This window comes from Lipophrys pholis (genome assembly GCF_963383615.2).
Source record: "Lipophrys pholis genome assembly, chromosome: 3".
NCBI lineage: Eukaryota > Metazoa > Chordata > Actinopteri > Blenniiformes > Blenniidae > Lipophrys > Lipophrys pholis.
Genome location: NC_137627.1, coordinates 13,632,976 through 13,656,143, shown reverse-complemented (window position 1 = coordinate 13,656,143; position 23,168 = coordinate 13,632,976). Strand labels below are relative to the sequence as shown.

Genomic DNA, 23,168 nt, shown 5'->3' with positions numbered 1-23,168 from the left:
GCTAATGCATGCATTTTCACTCTGCATTGTTCTATTCGGTTTTCATTCAGCGTTATCAATTTTTGGATCTCCAGTAGAGCGAACTAGGACCACTGCTCAATAATCATATAAAGTGCATTAGGTAATGATAACCACTAATAATGAATAACATGATGAGCAAATACAGTCATCTTGCGTTGTGCTCACTATATATATATATATATATATAAAGTCACACATTTCCACAATGCATACAGTATTTCAATAATCAATAAGACGGTGCTGGAGTTTCTCTTACCTCATAATGAGATGATGGTAGGATTCAGATCCAGGCCAGTGTGAAGTTTGCAGGTTCTTGCTGTGCAGTTCAGTCTGAATACTGCCGGGTTTTTTTAAATCCAAAACATGTGTTTGAAGTTAATTGGCGACCCTAAACTGATTTCAGGAGTGAATGTGAATGTGTGACTGAAAATGGATCTGGCACCCTGAAACCCTGAATTGGCTGAAGAAACGGAAAGACGGAAACGGAAAGACGTTGAATTCGTACACCTCGAAGAAGTTCAGACTCTGTGGCCGCAGCAGGACGTTTCAAATCGGTTAGTTAAAAATATTGTGTGTCTGAGTATGTTATTTAGTTTGGTCATATGTGTTGTTACAGATACTACCAAGGAGGTAGCTCCTGCTGACTATAAGGGTACCCGTTATGGTTTTTGACATTATGCTTGATATATTCCAGATATCAGCAATCTTCGTAGGGTTTTATCTACCTGTGGGAAGGTCAAAGTGAGTATTCAATACCAGAGGGAGTGCTTATTTCCCTCCATGATGTCATGGAGGGAAAATCTCTGATTCGTCTGTATGAGCACACATTCACTAAAAAAGTGGAGCAAGAATGTGAGGGAGATGACAAACTTTCTTCACTTCTGGGTCCTCATACACAGACCATGGGAACACATGTTACCGTTAGAAAACCAGTATAAAGTGAATTTTGCATAATATTGGACCTTTAAGAAGAGTACACTTAGACCTCATTTCCAATGAACATTATTTCATCATTACATTGACGTAAGCATGGTGGTAAATGTGAGTCATTTCATGTCAGCTCTACTGTGGTAAAACCAGCAGTCTTACTCTCAGTTCTTATTTACGGAAAATGTTGCAAAGCCATCTTACCTCAGCTGTGCGCGCGCGCACGCACGCACGCACGCACGCACGCACGCACGCATGCACACACACACCGTATTTCTTTTTTCTCTTAGATTTGAAAAAGAAAACATACAGGTCAGTCTGAGTAGTGGTTTCACAATCTTTCTCCAGGTACTCCAGTTTCCTCCCACAGTGAACAAACCTTCTTAAAAGCTAATTGGTGCCTCGTCTAAATTGCCCAAAGGTGTGAATGTGAGTGTATGTGTGTGTGATTAAGCTGGGATTGGCTCCAGCAGCATTGGACTGGAAGATTTACTGTATTAAAGTAAATATCATGCAATCGAAGTAATGAAAAATAAACTTTTATTGATTATTATTATTAATCTTTAAGTCGCTATAAGGAGTGATGACAGTTTTAGTCACTTGACGGGTGTTGTGCAGTCATCAGAAAATAGGAACTGTCAACGTGATTACTCTTCCACCAACGTTTTGCTGAAGGGAAAGTGCAGTTTAAATGAGATTAGAGAGAAGGAAGTTACAAAAAGACAGTAAGCACAATTGAGGAAATGTGTTGGATGACATGGCAAACTCAGAAGAGAAGTTTTCATAAAAAGGAAAACTGTTTGCAACAAACTTTGCTTCTTAAGCCAAATATTCTGGAAGTTTTTGTTGTTGCTCAACATTGTCCATTTTCCACATTTTCATACCATCACAATTCTCAGTAGATGCTTGCACAACCTCTATATTTACAATAAATCAACATCTATAAAAAGTCTTCAGACGTGTTTGATCTTGGCTTGACCGGTGAAAAATGATTAATCGTGTCCTGTTGCGCTTTCTCCCCTTTTGTTGTGTTATCCCATTGTGTCACAGTTTGTTGCTGTGGGGCACTTGAGACATCTCCAGCTGTGTTGATGTTGCTGTGGGAGATTCCCCGACACCTTTGTGGATCGGCCTTCGGCAAAGTGTGGCTGTCAGTCTCTTCCTGAACACCTTGCACAGGAACACGTAGATCAGCGGGTCCAGGCATACATTAGTGGCGGACAACCACAGAGTGGTTTCCTTGGCGATGTAGAGGGCGTTTTGAGACCTGCAATGACTTGTTCCATTGAGCTGTGTAAGAGTGTAGGGTACACGGGCGAAGTGAAAGGGGGCAAAGCATATGAAAAACACCCCCACCACCACGAAGACCTTTGCCTTGGTCCTGCGGCTGGCCGACTGCGATCTGCTCTTTGACGCTCGGTGTGACTCGTAGACCTTCTTGCTGATGAATGTGTAGCAAACCACCATCAAGGCAAGCGTGCCCCAGAAAATGACCTGGAAAACATGTCAACAGAGCATGAATCAAGACCGGCACTTCTCAGAGTGTCACATATGACAAAGTCTGTCTTTCCTGTTATTGAGTAATAAGTCAAAGGTCAGATATAATACTAACAGTTCTGCTGTGCCTCGAAGTGAGCTCCGTATTTACATTCAGTGCAGAAGTTCAAAGTTAGATCATTTTCTTCTCGAACCTTATCTGCTCTCTCAATCTAGATGAAAACTCTCATCTCTCGTGTCATCATGAAGCCATTTCTGATTTATTTACATGTAAAAGATGTTCATGTTTGATGGACAAACACGAGCATGGCATTAATCTTCTCACCTGGCTCAATCGAACAATTGCTTCTTCACAAAGAAATAGAGAAAAACACAGGGTTATGTCCTAATTATAGTTACCTGGCAGAAGTAGTTGAATCCTCCATGCCACTGCATGCCGGCCTGGCTCTTCATGGACGTGCACTTCAGTCGGCCCCCAGAGAACTGTGGCGGCTTATCACTCAGAATCACGTTGGGTAGCGCTAAAGATAACATGACCGCCCACACGCCTGCACTCAGTATCTGACTAACGCGGACTCGATGCAGGGCGCTCTTCCCAAACGGCCTGACGATCTTCAGGTAGCGGTCCAAACTAATCAAGCCCAGTAAGATGATGCTGATGTACATGGTGATGTAGAAAAGAACAGCCGAGTATCGGCAGTGGAAGGCGCGGAGCTGCCAGGACCCCACGCCGGCATCGGTCAAGATTTTCACGGGGATGGTCAGAGTCATCAGCAAGTCAGCTACAACCTGCCGTTGAGATATCAAGTAGAACTTTGTGGTTCATTTCTATGGAGAAAAATATCCTTTTTTTTTTTTTTGATTTGTAAAGCAAATGCTTCGTTTACTTACCACATTTTTTAGAAAGACCACAAATGTTGAGGTGCTGGGGATATTGAAGAAGGTCCATGCAGCCAAAGAATTCAGTACCAGGGCGAATATGAAGATGATGGTGTACAAACAGGGGAAAACCACTGCTGTGACACTGGTATCCCGGACACATTTAATTGAGGCGTTGGACAGTGTGCTGTTCATCTTCTGATCTTCTGAACTTTGGTGGGATGAAATAAGACAGGGGATTAACGTATATTAAGTTCAAGTAGTACTGCGAAGAAATATTGATCATTATTACCCGAACCTGATGATTTTTATCCTTTTTTAAAATTCTGTATCTATGATTTCTGAATCATCTCAAACCATTGTTGCGATGCTTTTCATACTTTTGTTGACTTGCTCAGCCAGTTTATGAATGCAATGTATTGTTGTTTTTTTTTTAGTGGCAATGTTTCGGTTCACCGTTGTCCATGTTCAAATTGAAAGAATAACAATATAACTTTCTGTTTCACTGAAAACAATGGCATCAGTATACATATATGTCACAAATATAATGTATAGCAACATGATGACAAAACTGAAATTTAACCAGAACAGGGTAACCATCACAAAAAACAAAGCTATACTACATAAAACTCATGAATATCCCATGTAGCCCATGTCATTTGAGATGTTTTTAAAGAAATGGCATTTAGAATTTTTCAAACTCTGTTCACTGCCATGACCTTATTATTTTTGCCAACTACAAAACAGAAAGATGATGATCCTTAATAAAACATTGCAGTCAGAATATGGCCACAAATTTAATTCGCTCTCCTTTAGTTTCACCGTATGCACTGCTGAACTAAGGTTTAAACCCCCAACAACTTAAAATAACACTCAGGTCAGGAACGGCTGCTATGGCAACCAAACTTTAAAATACTTTCCAACGTTTGTCCGTCTCAGTGAGCACACACTTTTTTTTTTTTTTAACAAACAAGATTAGTTACAACTATTGTTACACAATTTACATTAGTGTGCCCATTTAATTTTTTTTTCATAAGATTTTATCTGAAAGACATTCTCTAATAGACAAACATTGAGTCTTACCTCCTTTGTCGCTCTTTACCGTCTGACTGTGTGGGGCATGTGAAGAATGAAGAGGGAAGTAATGTAAAAAAAATACAACATTTCACCAAAAGGAAGAAGTGAAATCTTTCTCAGACCCACAGGAAGATAATGAAGCAAAAGAAGAAGAAAACCTTCAGGTGTTATTTAAGTTCTTTAATCAGGCAAGAAATAGTAGTTCTGACCTGAGGATTGAGCCCTTCTCAGTATTTCTCTACCCTCTCTCTCTCTCTCTCTCTCTCTCTCTCTCTCTCCCCCTCTTTAAGTATATGTGTGTTTGATGCTCTTACAATGGGTGGTCTCTGGAGCTACTGTGTGGCTGTCTTGTCACAATCCCAATGAGTTTGCCAGTCTTCCTCCGGGTGAAAGACCCTTTCCTTCCTTGCTTCCTGTTCCAATTGTCTGCAGAGAGGCTTGTTCTGCTCCGTGCCAGTCCCTCTGTCTCTGCTCGCCTGCGTCAGGCTCAGTAACTGTCGACAGGCGAACACCAAAGCCAGGGACTCATTCGCTGACTGACATTCATAGACATCCTGCAGCCCACTGCGCCTCCTTCCACTGAGCAAGTCATTGACCACAGCTTTATCTGACTGTCTCTCCGCATCTGACCCAGCATCCACCACCAAGTGCGAAACAAACAAACAAACCAAAAAAAAAAACCCCCAACAAGCTGCAGTGTTGGCGTGCATGCATTATCTCCTTCCTGCAGAAATGCGTAGCTTAACATGACAGAAAAGGCAAGTTGCTTAAAACTAAATCCAGACGAGTATAATTGTGTGTCTACACATGTTCCCTGTTCTTGCATGACTGATCAACAACTATTTACAATTGCAACAACAGGGATAGATGACCTACTTGACATAAATGTGACTTTGCTCCATGGAGTTATATTCCCTTTTGTGAATCCTTGGTAAAAATAGCACACACTGAGAACACAGCAACATGACTTCCTGTGTGATTTTATTGGTGGGTGAGCCAAGGATGAGGAATGTCATGCATGTGTTTTTTTTGCAAGTAACCCCAATGAGCTTGTTGTTTTGTTCAGAATCTGCTCTACTATATTGCCTATGTTCAAAAACAGTAATTTTTCGGTGATCACGATGTTAATTCTTATTTAAAGGGGACATATCATGCTAAATCCACTTTTTTAGCCCTTAAATGCATTTTGTTGTATATTTAGAGTGTTTAGAAGTACAGAAAAGTTCAAAGTAGTCTCTTCAGGTGCTCCGTTGATATCTTTATATTCTGTTTTGGTCATATTTTGCGATCGGTTTCGATTTTTCTATTCTCTATTACGTTTTTTGAACAATGACGTCACAGTATTCTCAGCGGAACTGCCAAATTAGGACATCGACATTTCGAGCAATCCGCCATTTTTGTTTCTCGCTGCGATTTTGTAGTCCAACCGAAGTTACGAGAGGATAAGTCGAAATGTTCGGTTGTTGGATGTAGTAACCCACAAGCTTCGTTACACCGTCTCCCAGCATCAGAACCTTTTCGAAGTGCCTGGTTGAGTTTTATTTTTCACAGAAATGTACCCACATCTGTGGGTAAGGTCATTTTTGTGTGCGCGAATCACTTTAAGGACGACTGCTTCAGCAACCTCCGCCAGTATAAAGAAGGATTTGCCGAAAGACTTCGTCTGATTGAGCGGTCAGTTCCTTCTATCTATGGAGACGACGAACAGAGCACTTCGGTAAGCTGTATATAACGCTAAAAAGTGTGATGATAAGACGTCCCTGTCATTGTTTTGTTAGCATTAGCAGTTGCACCGTCTTCATATGTTAGCGCTGTGTGCTCGTTTTAGATTAGAATGTAACTTCTGTGTTAAATAGTCGTTGTAATACAGGCAGTATTGTAGTAGTGGGCATGGATGGAGAAGTTAGTGTAAATATAGTAACACACCATTGCGTTACATCCATATGAAGACGTTGTTCTGTAGGTGCATCATCGTCATTTTCATCTCGCTCCGCCGGGTCCGACTCTGGCTCCAACATGTATGGCTGGATGGACAAATCTTCCGTTGTTGACATTTTGTAAATAATGTGTGAATATAAAGTTTCGGCGCCGCTAGATAATTGTATCTGTTCTATCAAACTACAAAGATGGCCGAACAGGGTGACGTTGAACCGAGTGTCACCTCTGCAACCTGGAGAGGAGGAGGGGTATGAAGTGTCTCATTTGCATTTGAAGAAACCGCCCCAAAACGAGTTGCTCTCAGAAGCACATCAGAAAAGGGGTTGAAAAGGGGCCTGTGGAGCTATAATAATGAGGAATTCAGACCCAAGCATTGCAGTTTCGCGTTGTATAGACCACAACTGTATGATTTATATGTAAAAAGGAAGGATTTAAAAGCATGATATGTCTCCTTTAAGTCATATACGCAAAGTTAGAAGCTTTTGTCGGAATTACTGATTACTAAAGTTTAAAAAAGCACATTGTTGTTATGTTATCTTCATTAAAACACCCCCAAAACACCACAAACCAAAGAGGAAACCCGAGGCGTCCATTGCACAGCTGCAGAGCAACCAATACATGACATGACCCATTTAACAGTCACCACACAGTATCTTTAATGGTAAATGCAAAGGCCTACAAACTTCAAACCTGCCCTGTTTTGCATGGAAGTTTCATTTAAATGACCTTGTTTGCTTACCGCGAACTTCCACAAATACAATGTAGACATTTTTACAGCTTTCGAAAGACAGCATAATATCCTGACAAAAGGGTTTTGAGCTTTCTAAAGTCACGCTTTGCCATACCAAAGAACAAATCCAACCCGGGTTTAAGAAGTCACTGTAACAAATAAATACAAAAAAACAACATATTCATTTTACAATACGAACGTGGAAACTATTTTATTTTTACACCTCGATCAGAGTCTGCACTGTGACGACTTGCTCCCTTCCTTCTTTGCGGGAACTATTCTAAAGTAGATGGAAACATTTTCCATCATCGACATGAGTTTCTCCTTGAACTCCCGGCACAAAAACACATAAAGAAGTGGGTCCATGCAGATGTTTGTGGTGGCAAGGCAGAGGCTGAGCTTCTTGGCAAACTTGTGTGCCACATAAGAACAGTTGTCAGAGAAGTTACTCACTTGAAGGAATGTGTACGGGATTCTGACGATGTGGTAAGGTCCAAATGACACAAAAAACACAACGATAACCAGGAAAACACGCAGTTTGACCTTCTGATTCCCCTGGTTGTTATTGCTGCCAGAATTGCGAAAAGACTGGATGACTTTTTTTGCGATGCAGATGTAGCAGACCACAATGACCACACTGACTATCCAGAAAAATACGTTTAAAAAAAGGACGGTGTTTTCATGAAATAAAAGTCCTGCGGGTCCTTTCAGATACATGCAGGACGTGATCCTTGTAAGATTGGTCACTGGCGTGTGAGTTAGGATAATATTTGGCAAAGCTGTGCAGCCAAACAGTATTATCCAGACAAGCGCTGACGTCACTTTGCTGAAGATCAGGTTTTGCCCAAACAATCTGTTGCGTGGCATCACGATCTTAAAGAAACGATCCAGTCCGATAAAGCCCAAGAAAGCAATACATGTTGACATGGTGCTGTAGAAAATGACACTAAAGTAACGACATGTAAGCGCATACAGCATGGTCGAGGTACCCTTCAATTCAGTGGCGGCTTCAATAGGCAACGTCAACGTCATGATTAAATCAGCAGCGACAAGGTTCTTCAGGTAAACAACAAAGCTGGAAGTGGCTTTGAGGTGTACAGACACCCAGACTGCCACACCGTTCAGCAGCAAGGCAATGGGGAAGATCAGAAGGTAAAGCGTGGGGACAAGATTTGGACAGCAGCTGAAAGGTGGACAAGCAGACTGATTGTAAGATGTCTGATTGGACATCGTGGCTCCACCTGAGGAAAAGCAATGCAGTTCTTAGTGCTCAGAGTGTTGTCGTTTCAAGAAACATGTACAGGAATGTGTGCGTTTTGACAATTACTTTCCCCCCTTGAATATGTGCAGCCGTCACTGGGATAAATCTTGAATATTTTCTGAGGCATACTCACTCTGGTGTTCACTTTCATCCATTGGTCAAATGCTTTTCTCAGTCCCAGTTGCAATCTGAGCAAAACAAAAGATCAGATGTGTTTTTTGGAGTTGTTTTTTTTTTTCTTCCTATAATTGTTTTTCCACCTCTGATAACAATGACACAATATTTTCTCTACTCCTGTCATTCTCCAGATTCATGATCTTGAACAATAAAAAAATGATAAAACAAATACAAAAATTTCAGTATCTAATACAGAAGAAAGGACAATGAAGTAACTAATTCAACATACAGAAACCATGTAAAACAATTTTGAAAACACTCTATTTCCTTTACATAGCCCTACTAAATGCAGATACAATACATTTTCTCCTAAATACAAATAAAAAAAATCCCTTTACAATTATCAGGCACATTTTAAATCAAATATATGTCATAGCTGCAGTGGTCTGTCACGCCATGCCATTTATAACCCAGACAGAATATATAGGATGTTAATGAACAATCCTAACTTAATAAATTTGTAATAAAAATACAATGCACATTAATGAACACTTACAGCTGCTGTCTTGATGCTCTCCTCAAACACAGTATTTACAAGGTGGTTCAGTGTAATAATGTAAAATAGAAGGCGCTTAAGAAACACAGTGAATTTCCCTAACATACAAATTATTGTTTCAGCTGTGAAAAAGCTCCACAATTTATTAGGACGTATGCAAAAATAGTAAAAACATGCTGGACGTCAGCAGCGAAGACCTCGGCTGAACAAACAGGTTGGATTCAGAGTGCCGGATAGTGCTTTCTTTGGATTAATGTGCTAAAACGATCTCACCTTACAAACAGTGCAGCTTCGTTCTGGATATTTTATTGTGGCCCTCTACTCTATCATTATGTCACAAATGGTCAAATCATCACTGTGTGTTTGTCGGCAGCTCAAACAACCTTCACTTTTTGAAACATATTGGAATAAACTAATTTCAGTGATATTAAATTAAAATGGTGTTTTTGTTGATTTTGTTCATAAGTAAGTTATTGAGTGCCCCAGTTATTCCTAAACAGAATAAATCTGTGGCTCTTGTTGCGGTGGTGGTGTCAGAGGTAGAAACTTTTACTGCAGTTTATTGTTGGGTGCAGCAGTTACGGAGAAATGCTTATTGTGTATTAGCGATTGCATTGTGGTGACAAAGTGAATACATTTGGAATTTATTCATGTGTTTCTATTTCAAGCCTTCATTTAGCATTTGAAGAGTTTGTTTATGAGATAATGTTTGACAAGTTTCAAAGGTTTATTAAGGCTTGAGATTGTAAATGATTCCGTTCCCAGTTAAAATAGATTTCAGATTTGGAAACATTATTTTTCACTGGGTTTTTTTGTCTTCCTTTTAATATAAAACCTTTTTTTTTTTTTATTTCAAATAACAATTCTTGCTCACATTTAGTGACAAGAAAAAGCATGTACAACCTTCATGTTTCCTAGTTTTCTGCATTCATTTATCTTAAAATACCCTTTGACCTCCATCTCAGTCACAAGTACAGACAAACATAAAGTACTTAACCAATCACTGCACACATTTAGATGATATAAATAATTTATTTATGGAAAATTAAGTGATCCCTTAGGCAAATTAATCTAAAAAAAGAAAGGAAATCAAATTGGAGTCAGGAGTTCAAAAGGATTGGGCAGGTACCGATCCACCTTTGAGACTGTGCTATTTACAAGAATTATCCTGTGATGTGAACCATTCCTTACCAGAACCGTATGTGAAGACCAGTAGTCAAGAATTATTAGGCTGCATAAAGGCGGAACAGGTTAAAAAGCTATTTCAAAGATATTGAATATTCAGCAGTCCACCCTGAGATAACGATTATCTGGGATTGGAGAATATTCAGTATGTGATTCCTCTCTTTAATAGCGGGAGTCCTGGCATGTTGACAGTAAAGACATGACCTGAGACACCTGAGTGCAGCAGAAACTACAAAAGGGGATAAAAAAAATCATGAAAAAAGAAATCACTGGAACTCAGTTCTTGCATCGGGCTTATGAGTCCACCCTTAAAACAAAACTGTACAGCCACAGAATGCCAAACAGCACCTTAACTCTCACTACTGGAAAGCTGTTTCAAGAAATGACGAAGCCAAGATAGATTAGGGCGGAGGGAGCATCATGGTTCGGGCTACGTTGCTCCTTCGAAGGTTCACGGACCTTTTCTACCCACTGCACATAATGCCACAAAAAAGATGTCAAGATGCAATCGGAATGTATTCTATTTCTTTATTTCATTCGTGATTCATCTCCACACTGTTATATTTCACTTTTCAATTAATTCAAAGATTAGTCATGAAATCATTCATGAATACATCATGGAGTTCAGACAGGAAATCATGAGAGAGTGAAGTATTTAGATCAATTTATCTAAGACAGACATGCAATGCTCTCTTATATATACTGCTGGATACATCACCACACAAACATTCACAGAAGCCAGAATGTATGCTCATATATTAAAAACGCCACATTGAGGCATGCAAAGATAACATGCAGCATTTTTGATTTATTTATTTATTTTTTTTAGCACAAAATTGTCACAGTGTTCATGTAGTTATTAATGTCATTTATTGTATTTAATGCGGCGCTGTCATTTGAGGGCTTACCTTCATTTAAACACCAGAGGGTGGTATAACACAAAAAATTAAGATCACCAGCTCTCGTGACTCTGGAAAAGACTCTTAGCAGTCTTTACACTCAATAAAATGATGTAAGTAGTGACAAAGACCACTTTCTTCAACTGCTGAATCTTGAAGATCTGCAAGATACCCACCAACGCCTATAGTTTTCTAGGTTGTGAAACATTTTCCGTTATCTCTAAGTTATTATATTATACCAGTCTTGGGCATTAAAAGGGTTGAGTCACATGTAACCATTTGGATGTCCCTTACCAGCCTGCAGGGGATCCATGAGAAACTAAAAGACAGTTATTTTAATAATGCATGCGATGCAAGGGGAAGTGGCAGGTTTGTAGCTTTAATGTTTAAGTCAACATAATTCAGGATTGCTTTACGTTTTACTGTGTTCAAAGATAAAAAAATTTGAACCTCTCTATTCGTTAGAAGAACTTCACTGGCACTAAGTTATTTTCAAAGAGTAAAACTTCTGGCTGGAAGTCACAGAAGTTTTCCATGTACCGCCCTCATAAAAAGAAGGAATGGCCATACCTGCCTCTTACCAAGTTTGAAACTTTGAAAGGAGCCATTTCTTAAAGGTTTTGTCACATACATACAGTTACATACATACATACAGACATGCAGGCATGCATTTCTTTTGTGTTGTCAGATCAGTTATATATTTTTATATGGTTTTATTTGTTTACTCTAGTACAGGGATACGTGGTTTGTTTTATTGTCTCCATTTCTGAACACTTTAGACATTCTGGTAAAAATATGAATAAATAAATTGTGGGGCGAGGCAGGGATGGATGTAGGTTTTTTTTTTTTATAATCCAGGTTTTTATTTGTAAACAACATTGTGATATATTTTTGTGATATGAAAAGTGTGATATAAATTTGTAGCATATAAAGCATACGTACATACATTTTGATTTCTGTTGACAAAAGACTTTTGGTTTTAGTTCAGGGTTAAAAGATAAGATTCACTATGAAAGAGACCTTCAGTAGAAATAATAACATCTAAACATACAACTATTTATCTTTTTTTTTTTTTCTTTTTTTTGCTGCTCCAAGGAGCCACGAGGCTGGAGAGCTTCAGTTTGAAGACCCCCGCCCTATATAAATACCTCTACTTTTCATCAAATGAACCAGTTTGTCTCTGAACTCCCGACACAGGTAGAAGTAAAGAACTGGGTCCATACAAGCATTAGTGGTTGAGATCCAGCGGAATATTTTATTCAGTATTTTAGTCCACATTCCCAGGCAGACATCAGAGGCAAATAAGGTTTTTAATGTATAAGGAATACGAATCAGGTGAAGAGGCATATAGCACACACAAAACACAAAAATGATCAAGAAGACTCGCAGTTTGGTTTTCTTTGTTCCTTGGCTGTTGCTGCTCCCAGAGTTTCTGAAGGATTGCAGGACTTTCAGAGTTATGCCGATGTAGCAAAGCACAACCAGCATGCAGACCAACCAGAAGAGGCTCTCCATAGAAACAACCACACCCACATGGAGATGCCTCCCTGAGTCACCTTTCATGGCCATGCAACATTTTTCAGACATATTTGTGGGATCTTTGTTTGTCAGAATCATAGTTGGGAGAGTTGTGCTGGCCACCAACCCAACCCAAACCAAGGTTGACGTGATTATACTGAACCTCACACTCTGTCCCAGCGCCTTCCCAAACGGCCTAACGACTTTGAAGAAGCGGTCCAGGCTGATGAGACCCATCAGTGCAATGGTGGTGTACAAAGACGTGAAGAAAACAACATCAGCGTAGCGACAGGTGAAAGCCGCTAACTCCACGCTCACTCCAGGAAGCATGCTGGCTGCCACCGGGGGAAGTGTCAGCGTCATGAGGAGATCAGACGCCACCAGGTTTTTAAGATAGACTATGAAGGTAGAGGTGGAACGCAGGTCCCAAGACACCCACGCTGCCATCCCGTTGAGCAGCAAGGCAACGGGGAACAAGAGGAAGTAGAGGATGGATATGACCACGTCTACAGACTCGAGGTTGGCTGAGGCGCAGACAGGGGGGATGTGGGATGTTTTGTTGGACATCTGGGAAAGAATTTTTAATAAAATCAAGACGATTAAGAAGGAGTAACCTCAGGCTAAAGTGGTTTAACAAGCCCAGTGAGAATGATACACAGGATAAATGATCATTGGTATCAAAGAATAAATGTCCCATTTGGAGCGGCATGTGAACAACACAACCACAATTCTAAAAAAGTCTATTACATTGACGATATGCAAAACATAAACAAAAATGATGCAATAATTAGCAAATCCTCTAAAATGTTAATTTTGCTGTAACACTTAATCAGCATGATTAGAAAAGTAACTCACCTTAATGGGAGATCTGGATCAACTAGACCTGGTCCTGTTTACCATTTGCTTGAGACTAAGTACCACGGCTTCAGATTTTTTCAACTTTCCCCATTGAAACTGATTTGCGTTTGTCATTTAATTTACAAAACATTTGTTACCCTGATTTGTTTCTGAAGGCATAACCAGAGTATTTGAATATATTCTGAACACTCAAGCTGAGCACTGAAGGATGGCAGCTATGCTGGTGTTGGCTTTGCATTGCCATGAAACTACAGCCTCAGGGTAGTTTATCAGACACACATATGACCTGACGTATTAACAGTTATCTTTCGGTACATGTGTGTAATTAAGTATTTCATATTGGGTATCAAAGGTTGTGTTTATTTACTTATTCTATTAGTTCTTTGATTAAGTACTAAGTCACACGTTTTCTTATTTTCCACATAAAAAGATTTGTATTCATTTCAAGTAAGAAGTGCTTGTTGATGGCAAAGGGGCCAAAAATATCCGCCATCACCAGGACAGATTTCATTGTTTTGCACAACATTTATTTCATTTTTTCTTTGATTGTTATCAACTCATCACTGTTAGTTTCTGGTAAACCGGAAAAATTAGGAAGTGACCAAATGTGGGGTTTTCACTCACTAAACATTTAATTCAGAATAACAAATGTTCTTGAAATGTATCAACCCTTTCCTCTGAATGATTCCAGCTGATATTTTCAATTATTATGAAGAAAAATTGTTTTTAATAGTAAAAACTAATGGCAATAAATGTTGCGGTTATAACAAAAAAGGCTGTTTTCAGAATATACATTTCAGTCAAGCAAAAATTAAATGTCGTTAAACTTCAGCTTATGTCGTATTTATCACAATTACATTTGTGACTTGCTTCAAAATCCCTTTTCTTTCAAACAAGTGACATTAGTTTCGTTGCTTTTGTGACTTGTTGCCATATTAAAAGTTTGAAAGAAATAGTAAATCCATTACCAATGAGAATGGACGTAACTCTCCACAAGGCAGCCCGACATATTACCCTGAAAGCAATACATTACAAATGTTTGCCCGCTTCTTCAACCAGAAAAAAAAATTTAAAAAATGCAAATCCATGAACAGTGAGCTGCTTTGTGTGTGCTTTCAATGTGGATGATTCAAATTAGTCGTCTGTTGTGGTAACATTTGTGTTGAAGCAGTTTCTGTGACCCACAAATAAATATATATTTAGGCCTATTACTGTTTTAAATTCCTTCAAAGTCATTAAAAGCATTCTTGAATATTTCAAAAGACCGATATTGTCTCGATATTGTTTGAGTGTGGAAAAACAATATAAATGTTATTTTTTTTTTTGTTTTAAATTCATAGAGGAATGCAGAAAGTAAGTCTTATGTTTTTTTGTTATCTAATAAAACTGCCATCGCAAATAACTGCCCACAGTGTACAGTTCATCTTTCATTGACTTTTTGTTTGTTCAAAAGTTAGTAAGTCACATTTCTCTTTTAAAAAGTAGTGACAAAACAAATAAAGAACAGAAACTTCATGTTTTTTTTTCCCCAAAGGGGAACAGAAAGAAGAACGCAATTTGTTTCAAGATGAGATATTTAAGTTAGACACAAGCAAGATCATCTCAGAAATAAGTGTCTATTTGTGTTTATGTGTTGTTCAGTTTTTAAACAAGCAATTCATTATTTCCCGTATAAAATATAAAGAGAGTTGGCTAGTGTAAAACATAGATCTCAAAATGCTGGCGTCATGTTGTTTCTCTTGGAGAACCGCAGTCACACGGTTTGCTGAAGCTGTCGCATAGTTCAGATTTGATCCATTTCCGACTGGTGGGACATCGAACACCGCGAACAGAAAATGTAAAAGCGCACATCACAGAATAAAAAGTCTCTCTCTCGTGGTGGTGACTGGTTTTATGTGCAGGCAGAGGAGTCTCTCAGTGGGGAGCTGCCTGTGTCTGTATCCGGCTCTCTCCCTGTTAGCCAGCTGCAGGTACCCGGAGGCAGCCGCAGGGTCCTGAACAGAGTGTTTCTGAAGGACTTACAGAGGAAGAAGTAGATGAGAGGATCCAGGACAGAATTCAGCGATGAGAGAAAAAGTGTGCTTTCCTTCAGCTGGAAGAAGAAGAGCTTAAGCTTACAATCGAAGAGAACTCCTCTGGTCTGGCTCATGGTGTACGGCACTCGGGCAAAATGAAACGGCACGAAGCACACAAAGAACACCGCCAGAACCAGGAACACATTTGCATTCATTTTTCTTTTGCCCTGATGGGGTTTTCGAGCCTTTTCCCCATTCGGTGCTTGAGATACAGTCCCTCTGGTGCTGGGAGACTTTGTGCGGGAGTAGGATTTGTACAGCTCTCTGGTTATTAAAGTGTAGCATATTATCACAGTCACCAGGTTGCTCCAGAAAATCACCTGACAGACGTGGTTTACCACCTCGTGCCAATACAACCCGGCCGGCGACTTCAGATCGCTGCATTTAAAGTAATGCGACTTGGGGGTTTTATTCGTCAGGATCACATTGGGCAGGCAGAGAAGAAGCAGGAAGGTCCAAATGGCTCCTGAGAGGAATTTACGACGAGCCAGACGCGCAGAGTTTGTGCCCCTGAACGGCTTCAGGGTCTTTCTGCAGCGATCGATGCTGATGAGGCCAAAGAAGAGGATGCTGATATACATGGTGAGGTAAAAGAGCACAGAAGACACCCGACACACGAAGATTCGAAGGCCAGTGGATGCCATATTGGAGTCGGACAATACCTGCACAAACACAGCAAAATAAAATTGTACATAAGGAATCTGTCTTATATTGAAAAAAAAAAAAACATTGACACACATTTAATTGTAGGTTTACGGGTAAATCTTTCTGGAAAAAAAACTTCTTTAAAGTCGAAAGTTGATCATCTATCTATAAAGACATTTACTCAAGGATATTCACTGTATATAATGGAGCAATAATTCAACAATCTTCCACCATTTTTAACTTAATAATGTTTTACATATCTCCCTGCAGACTTACTGACCTCTCCTGGGTCAATTAAAAATGAAACACTGCTTATCAAAAGAAACATTTTGCATGTGATTGTTGTTCCAAGACATTGTGAAGTGAAGGTAAGCCATCTGAAAATAAAACCAACCTTAAAAGGGAAGGTGAAAGTCATGACGACATCCGCAACAACAATATTCTTTAGGTAAATGATGAAGTGCGACCGAGAGGGAATGCGAAAAAACACCCAGACTGCCACCCCATTGAGCGTCAGGCCGACCAGGAAAAGACAGGAGTAGAGGACGGGAAACACCACCGTCTTCAAAACGTTGTCTCGGGAGCAGGTGCTGTTGGTCTGGCTGTGATTGCCAGGGAACAGCGGAAAAGTTGAGTTTCTCTCCATGTGTGTTCCCTAAAAGAAATATCAAGAGACCGCCGCTTCAGAAGTCTTGAAATCCCCAAAACAAGACAAATTTCATTATTAATAAAGTTTAAGTTGAGTGTGCTTTGTTGTATGAAAAGAAACAAAACTGAATAGAAGAAAAATCCTTGAGGGTGTTTGATGAGACGTCATGTAGTTTTCGTGTCTTAAATGCATTTCGCAAAGTCTGTACGCAGCCTGAAACAAACACGAGTTCAGCATTTGCTGTGTAAGCATATTTAGCATTTTTGCACTGATTATTGACACAATGATGTCTCTGTGACTGACCTGACAGTTTCGTTGTTGTGCATCAGGGAAGGTGCCTTGCAAGTTGAATGGTTCCTCCTCTCCTCTGTATTTTGTACAAATAATGCTAACGGATGCTGGGTCAGCTACTTTCCGTGTGAAGACACACCCACATCCTCTCGTGTGAGCAAACTGACAGTACATGACATGAATCCTCGAGCCAGTTTTTACCCCACAAAGCCTCAAACGTGAACCGAAGTGACAGTGTACGAGCCCCTGTGCAGTTCACGTCCCCTGATAAACACAACTGACAATGGAAATAACGTGCAAAACAGCACTGATGAACTCCAACATAAACTTTTAAACCGCGGCTCGACATTATTTAAAGTGAACGTTCCAGAGATATTTGGTGGCGTGGAATTTGATTTCCGCTTCTATAAATAAATATTTCCTCTTGGCTTTCGAAAGACAGTGTTCTTCCTCTCCTTCACCTCTTTCACTCTTTGTGACTAACATTGTGTAATTTCAGCCACTTCTGCTTTAGACTTAAATGTCCTCTCTGTATAAATGACACATAGTCGTGCCACATTAATACAGGGTTTTTTTTCCATCACACAAGATATTTTTTTCGGTTTAATCCATCAAAAGAGCAACAAGCCAGACCTGTTTAACACAAAGCGATGTCCCGCATCAAACCATTATTTAAGGTTGGCAAAAAAAACAACAAACAGCCACATCATTAGACATACACAACATCTGTCTCTTTAAATTAGGATGGCTTTGCGATCTGTTGGGCTGACCGAGCAGCAGCCTTAGCAAACATGCTCAAAATGAGCTCAAATTGCGCTTCAGCAGCCAAATACATCTACATGTGATGTCAGATCAGTAGAAAGACGTACGGCGAGATACAGAGAAGTCAAGTTTTACTCTTTAATTTCAGCCCAAACATGGACAGAGGTGCGTTCTGAACAGAAGTTGTGATGATAGACGTATAATATCTTTCAACATGTGCAGTCTGAAGAAACCTTTGACAAAACCATGTCCCTTTTCAGGCTGCAATGGTTTCTGCAGCTTTTAATCTGCATGTTTTGATGAACTCCTCCACCGTATTATTGAGTTTATGCTAATGTGATATATAAGAGGCAGAAAGGTTATCGAGTAGCTTTCCCTGCAGCAACGACTGGGAAGTTGTGCTACTCAAACATTGTGACCCCCCCCCCCCCCAAACAGATTAATATAACAAGCATTTTTTTTTCATTGAGGAATTGCACTTAATGTGTTCTTCATAGTTTTTAAATCGTGCAAGGTTATTCCCGGGTGAAACTGAAGTAACCCAGAACGCTGAGGTAGAACATGCAAACTCCAAAACAGAAAGGCCTCGATCTCATTATGAGGTGAGAGTTCTAACCACTACCATTCCTTTATATCGTATCTGAATCCGGGCAAGAGCAAAAGCGTGTTCAAAACAATAGTTCCACTGTTTAAAGAGAAGCTGGAGTCACTTATTCCAGTTTGAAGTTTTGAGACTCTTAAAAGGCAAATGAGAGTCCAGGGGAAGAAACAAACAAACCAAAAAAAAAACAGCCCATGGAAACAATGAAACCTTCATTATAATCTGAGTACCAACATATTTCGATTAATTGTATTGAGGAATTGTTTACAGGTTCCAGTTAAACTTGGCATCTGCTTCTATAGTCATCACTGGATCATGACTCTGCCCTCTACCCTTCATTGTCTCGAATGCCATCAGTGAGCATGGCAGTGCTGCAACTTCCTGTCTGGAGCAAGACGAGCACGATCAGCAGTACTCGGTTCCTATGTGAAGGCTTCTCGATGTGTCTGGCTCAGTGGACATGCCACATATCTTTTACACGTGAAGCTATATCTAAGTTTCATCATACTTGTGCTACTGTATGTGCTGCCAATTTTCCCAGCTTCCATATTTACACTCAAGCATGTTTCCTACAGCTGTGATCACTGCACACAGCTGGGTTAGATCAGGTGTGACTTGAGCCTGCAGTCTGCTGCAGAGGACTCGGCAGCCACCAGCGCCGCTTTTAGCACCACCTCAACATCACCTCGGTGTCCGAGGGGCTACCACTCAACTGTTTCCACTTTCTCCCGCTCATGCACCTCAGTAAATGTCTTGAGTTTTCAGGTTCAACTAGAACCGCACCACAAAATGTCAATCAGTTTAGGAACATAAAAATACACTGGAGACTGTAAGTCTTGATTATTGTTTTCCATGAGAAAAGTTATAAATCCTAGACGTTGTCAAGGTAAATGACTGGTCAGCTTTTTTTTTTTATTATTGTAGCCGGAATGATCAAGTATGATGTAAATGCACAGTTAGAAACTGGGCAGACTCAGGAACAGCTGCACTACATTCACAAACACTGAAATCCCTGTCAGCGTGCTCTCAGACAGACGGAAAACAGCAATGAGGAAAGGAGATTTAAAGAAATAAAACGTAACATAAGACTTGCTTGAAATTCCATTTAAACCCTCCAGGGCTTTCGTAACCCCGTCACCCCTACACACACACACACACACACACACACACACACACACACACACACACACACACACACACACACACACACACACACACACACACACACACACACACACACACACACACACACACACACACACACACACCCACTCTCACTGCCTGGTGGCAGACCGCAGGCCAGCCTGAGCAGAGCTACTGTCTTGCCTGCAGAGTCAGACACTCATTTCTTTTTCACTGCAACAATAATGAAACTGACGAGTGGATGGAGATTAACGTCTCTCTGTGGGGTATCGCCTTTAACAGTCCTGCTTTGAGTAAAAATAGTCCTGACGTAGCCATTGGGAGAACTTTGTGGTTGGTTGGGGTTATTATGAGGTTCGGGAGAAGTCGATGGAAAGGAGTGCTTTGTGTGTGAGGGAAAACATGAAGCTAATAACAGACTGCTCGCCGAACAGAACAGCTGTAGACTAAAAAGGCTGGTTGATGTAAGTGTGGCGTGAGGGTGAACTGTGACCTTTGACCCCTGCAAACAGACGACGGTTGATCATCTTGTCACGGTGACACTTTGAGGGACGCTGGAAAGGTTTCTCTCCACATACAGAGCGAAAGACAAGACAAAAAACTTTTCTCTTGTCGTTTGTTCATGCAGTGTAATTGTCCTTTCCTTATGCATGCATGTTTATTTGTGCAGATTTCCTTTGGCAGACTTTTTGAAATATTTTCCCTTTACATAGTTCAAAATGTGTGGGCCAGGTTTTGTTTTGATAGAGTAGGGTTTCCTTAGCGCCTGCTGGTGTGCTGTTCAGTGTAGGTTCCAGTGGGTCTGCCTCCCATATGGCCATCCATGCCGACAAATCAGAGGTGAACAGAGGGTGAGGGGTGTGGAATACCTAAAAAAATACTGCGAGTCTATGTTTCTACTCTTCATTGCAGATGAGCTCTCCTCTGCTGTCACGCATTATCATTGTCAAAGTTTTCAATCTAAAGTTTGTGCAGGCCTTATTTAGGAGCCCTGTGATGGCAGTAGATTGGCGCTCTTGCTGACTCAAGTGCATTCTTTCATTTCTCATGAGCCCCATGTGTGCAGTGTGGGCGTGTTGACTGTCTGCAACTAAATGGCACAGACCGAAACACTCGCACACAAAAAAACCATCACTGGGTCCAACCGAGCTTCTGGACTTTAGTTTCTCTCTGTGAATGATGTTAGTGATTCCACTCTCTGCTCCAGTTTATTGCTCATGTAGCCGTTTTTCCTAGCAACTACCTCTTGTTTGGGTTTTGATACGGGCCTCCATTCGTGTTTAGCATCTGGCTTAAGCATCAGCGGATGACCCACAAAACACTACCTGGCATACGCGTCCGATCTTTCCATAAACACATCCAATAGGATTTCATAGTTTACTGGGAATTTCACAGTGTGACTAATAAATAAAATGATGAATGATGCACCAATACAAGTATTCTGTTTGGGGTCATCCATCTGCCATTTAGGGGGATTTGAATTGAGTTTCCTGTAAAATCGTTGAATCTTCAGTATTTGTATTTTTTTGGCACTTTAGATAGTGTTTTAAATTGGTGATTTTGTTTTGGTGTCTGTTGATTTTGTGATATTACAAGTTTTGTACGGAAGAGCAGACGGTTATTTCGTCACACTTCCACATCTCATCACACCACATCAGGATTTTCCTCGAACGATTCCGTCTCACGCAGCACTCCAATTCTTCAACTCAAGTTTAACTGAAAGAACCATGTAGAAGCAACTCATCCCACTCATATTATCTTATTTGTACGATTTCTGGCACTTGTCACCAAAGCCATTTCTCTCCTAAAGCCCCATCAAGAGGGCTGATGTTTGTCTAGTAATCCCTCAACCTCCTGCCTGTGAAAGGAGGATGAAGAGCTGTGGCATGAGTACTGAAAAAAAAAAGAAAAAAAAAGACGGACAACGGCTTTCTTTGAGAAGCGAGGCCAGTTTCAGATGCCAGGCATATTTGACAGCCTGTCACTGTGTGTTCAGCGGAGACCTGTGTGCACACAGAAGGCAGCAGATAGGCCAAGGGACCGGCCGGAAAGTGTCAGTCTTACCCATCAACCACTGTGGTGGGAAATAGATGTACAAAGGAGTTCAATGTCATATACAAACAGTGATGCCATTCAATGAAACTTGAAATTCGCCATATCCCCAAATAATTATTCTCAGACTTTTATTTTATGCAGATGATCTATGAATATACATGCTAATAAAAAAAAAAAAAGAAAGTATATAATTGTAATATTTTCTTGAATTCAAATAAAAAAAACAAAAAACACCTGTCTTGTCTCAAAGCTTGATCATCTTTCAAATAAAGTTTCTCAAGCTGGTGGAAACCAAGAGGTTATTTTTGAAGCTGAATGCCAGGGGAATGCAGGGTGGACCCAAACACAGACTCGAGAAGATCCATAAAAACCAGGTTTATTGACGCAAAGTCCAGGGAACACGAGGAAAACAGGAGCAACACGATGAGAGGAGTGACATGTTAACGAGACAATCTGTCAGAGGACAACAGGGGGAGAAGGGGTTTAAATACACAAGGAAGGGGTGGACACTAGTGGAACGTTGGTTAATTGGAAACACGAGGTGAGACACACAGAGGCAGACACAGAGACCTGACAGTCCTCACCTGGACTGTCCCTTTTGGTCTTTTGACATGTGAGGAGAGAGCACTGCTGCTAAGTCAGTTCACATCTGGGTCTGCTGGAGCAAATCAAGAACATATTTCTGATGTCTGGTATTTTGCATATCAGAACATTTTGATAAGCTTTTAGGGAAGAGACAAGGTGGTGTCGTGGTTAGCACTCTCTGGTTGTAGTGAGGACATCACTGGCCTTTCCTTGAAGAGTTTGCAGGTTCTCCATCTGTGTGGATTTCTTTTTCGGTACTCCAGTTTCCTATTACAGTATAACTACATGTATTTCAGATTAGTTGATGACTCTAGAAATTGCCCGCGAGGTAGGTGTGAATGTGATGTGTCTGTTTTTTCCTCTTCCTCCTAGTTGGATAAGCATATGTACAAGAGGGATGGTTGGATGAAAACTTATGGGGATGTGCAAGGTATGATCCATAAAATTCCTTTTGGCATTTAAATATTTTATCAATTCCACTGAATTGTTTTATCGACAGGATGTTTTTCTGTATTAAAAACTGTCCATGTATTTGTTGCAAGTTGCAGTAAGTTGCTGCCAGGACTGTTGTAAAATAGACCATCCAAATAGACACTACATTGTATTAATTCTTGTGCCTGCCTATGGCAAGGCGCAAAGATTACTATAGGACGGCGTTTTATATCTATCTTATTGTCACATCTTAATCACCTTTTGCATTCCGGCTTTTAAGAAAGCAATAAAATTATACTGAATAACAAAGGGCTAGAGAAACCAATGTTTTTATTTATTTTTTTACTATTGAGTTTACTTTAATGACAAGTTCATCATAGCGACATCCTTTATTTGCTCTCTTAAACAGTACATATGAAACAATGTGTCATTAAAAAAAGGAACCATCGAGTGCCACTGTTATGATC

General features: G+C 40.3%; 4 protein-coding genes across 6 annotated transcripts; all 4 read right to left on the bottom strand.

Moving 5' to 3' along the window:
* Window positions 1–1,008: 1,008 nt before the first annotated feature.
* Window positions 1,009–4,803, bottom strand: LOC308107289 (P2Y purinoceptor 13-like). Of its 3 annotated transcripts, XM_080459562.1 has the most exons (5): window positions 4,716–4,803; window positions 4,408–4,433; window positions 3,337–3,535; window positions 2,845–3,234; window positions 1,009–2,442 (listed from the first exon to the last, which is right to left on the bottom strand). In XM_080459562.1, the coding sequence occupies exons 3-5, from the start codon at window positions 3,517–3,519 to the stop codon at window positions 1,993–1,995; spliced, it is 1,023 nt and encodes a 340-aa protein (XP_080315688.1). In that variant the 5' UTR covers window positions 3,520–3,535; window positions 4,408–4,433; window positions 4,716–4,803; the 3' UTR covers window positions 1,009–1,992. The 3 variants fall into 3 exon arrangements, with proteins under 3 accessions (XP_080315688.1, XP_080315687.1, XP_080315689.1); XM_080459561.1 differs by lacking the exon at window positions 4,716–4,803 and having other exon boundaries at window positions 4,408–4,665; XM_080459563.1 differs by lacking the exons at window positions 4,408–4,433; window positions 4,716–4,803 and having other exon boundaries at window positions 1,468–2,442; window positions 3,337–3,610.
* A 2,494-nt stretch (window positions 4,804–7,297) lies between these two features.
* On the bottom strand, window positions 7,298–8,299 carry LOC308107408 (P2Y purinoceptor 13-like; the record flags this gene model as incomplete). Its single annotated transcript, XM_080459729.1, has 1 exon — window positions 7,298–8,299. One exon carries the CDS (start codon window positions 8,297–8,299, stop codon window positions 7,298–7,300), a length of 1,002 nt encoding a protein of 333 aa, XP_080315855.1.
* A 3,904-nt stretch (window positions 8,300–12,203) lies between these two features.
* LOC308107407 (P2Y purinoceptor 14-like) lies at window positions 12,204–13,830 on the bottom strand (the record flags this gene model as incomplete). The annotated part of the gene is made up of 1 exon (XM_080459728.1): window positions 12,204–13,830. The coding sequence occupies exon 1, from the start codon at window positions 13,170–13,172 to the stop codon at window positions 12,204–12,206; it is 969 nt and encodes a 322-aa protein (XP_080315854.1). The 5' UTR covers window positions 13,173–13,830.
* On the bottom strand, window positions 13,811–17,197 carry p2ry12 (purinergic receptor P2Y12). Its single transcript, XM_080459560.1, has 3 exons — window positions 17,136–17,197; window positions 16,578–16,838; window positions 13,811–16,200 (listed from the first exon to the last, which is right to left on the bottom strand). The coding sequence occupies exons 2-3, from the start codon at window positions 16,827–16,829 to the stop codon at window positions 15,355–15,357; spliced, it is 1,098 nt and encodes a 365-aa protein (XP_080315686.1). The 5' UTR covers window positions 16,830–16,838; window positions 17,136–17,197; the 3' UTR covers window positions 13,811–15,354.
* Between the last annotated feature and the right edge of the window lie 5,971 nt (window positions 17,198–23,168).

What these genes read in the sequence shown, in the direction of transcription:
- LOC308107289 (XM_080459562.1), bottom strand. Translation starts at nt 3,519, where the DNA reads ATGAACAGCACACTGTCCAACGCCTCAATTAAATGTGTCCGGGATACC. An exon ending in TGGTCTTTCTAAAAAATGTG is followed by an intron (nt 3,235 to 3,336) that starts GTAAGTAAACGA and finishes TCTCAACGGCAG; the next exon opens with GTTGTAGCTGACTTGCTGAT. An exon ending in GATTCAACTACTTCTGCCAG is followed by an intron (nt 2,443 to 2,844) that starts GTAACTATAATT and finishes CATGTTTTCCAG; the next exon opens with GTCATTTTCTGGGGCACGCT.
- p2ry12 (XM_080459560.1), bottom strand. Translation starts at nt 16,829, where the DNA reads ATGGAGAGAAACTCAACTTTTCCGCTGTTCCCTGGCAATCACAGCCAG. An exon ending in CTTTCACCTTCCCTTTTAAG is followed by an intron (nt 16,201 to 16,577) that starts GTTGGTTTTATT and finishes GTGTTTGTGCAG; the next exon opens with GTATTGTCCGACTCCAATAT.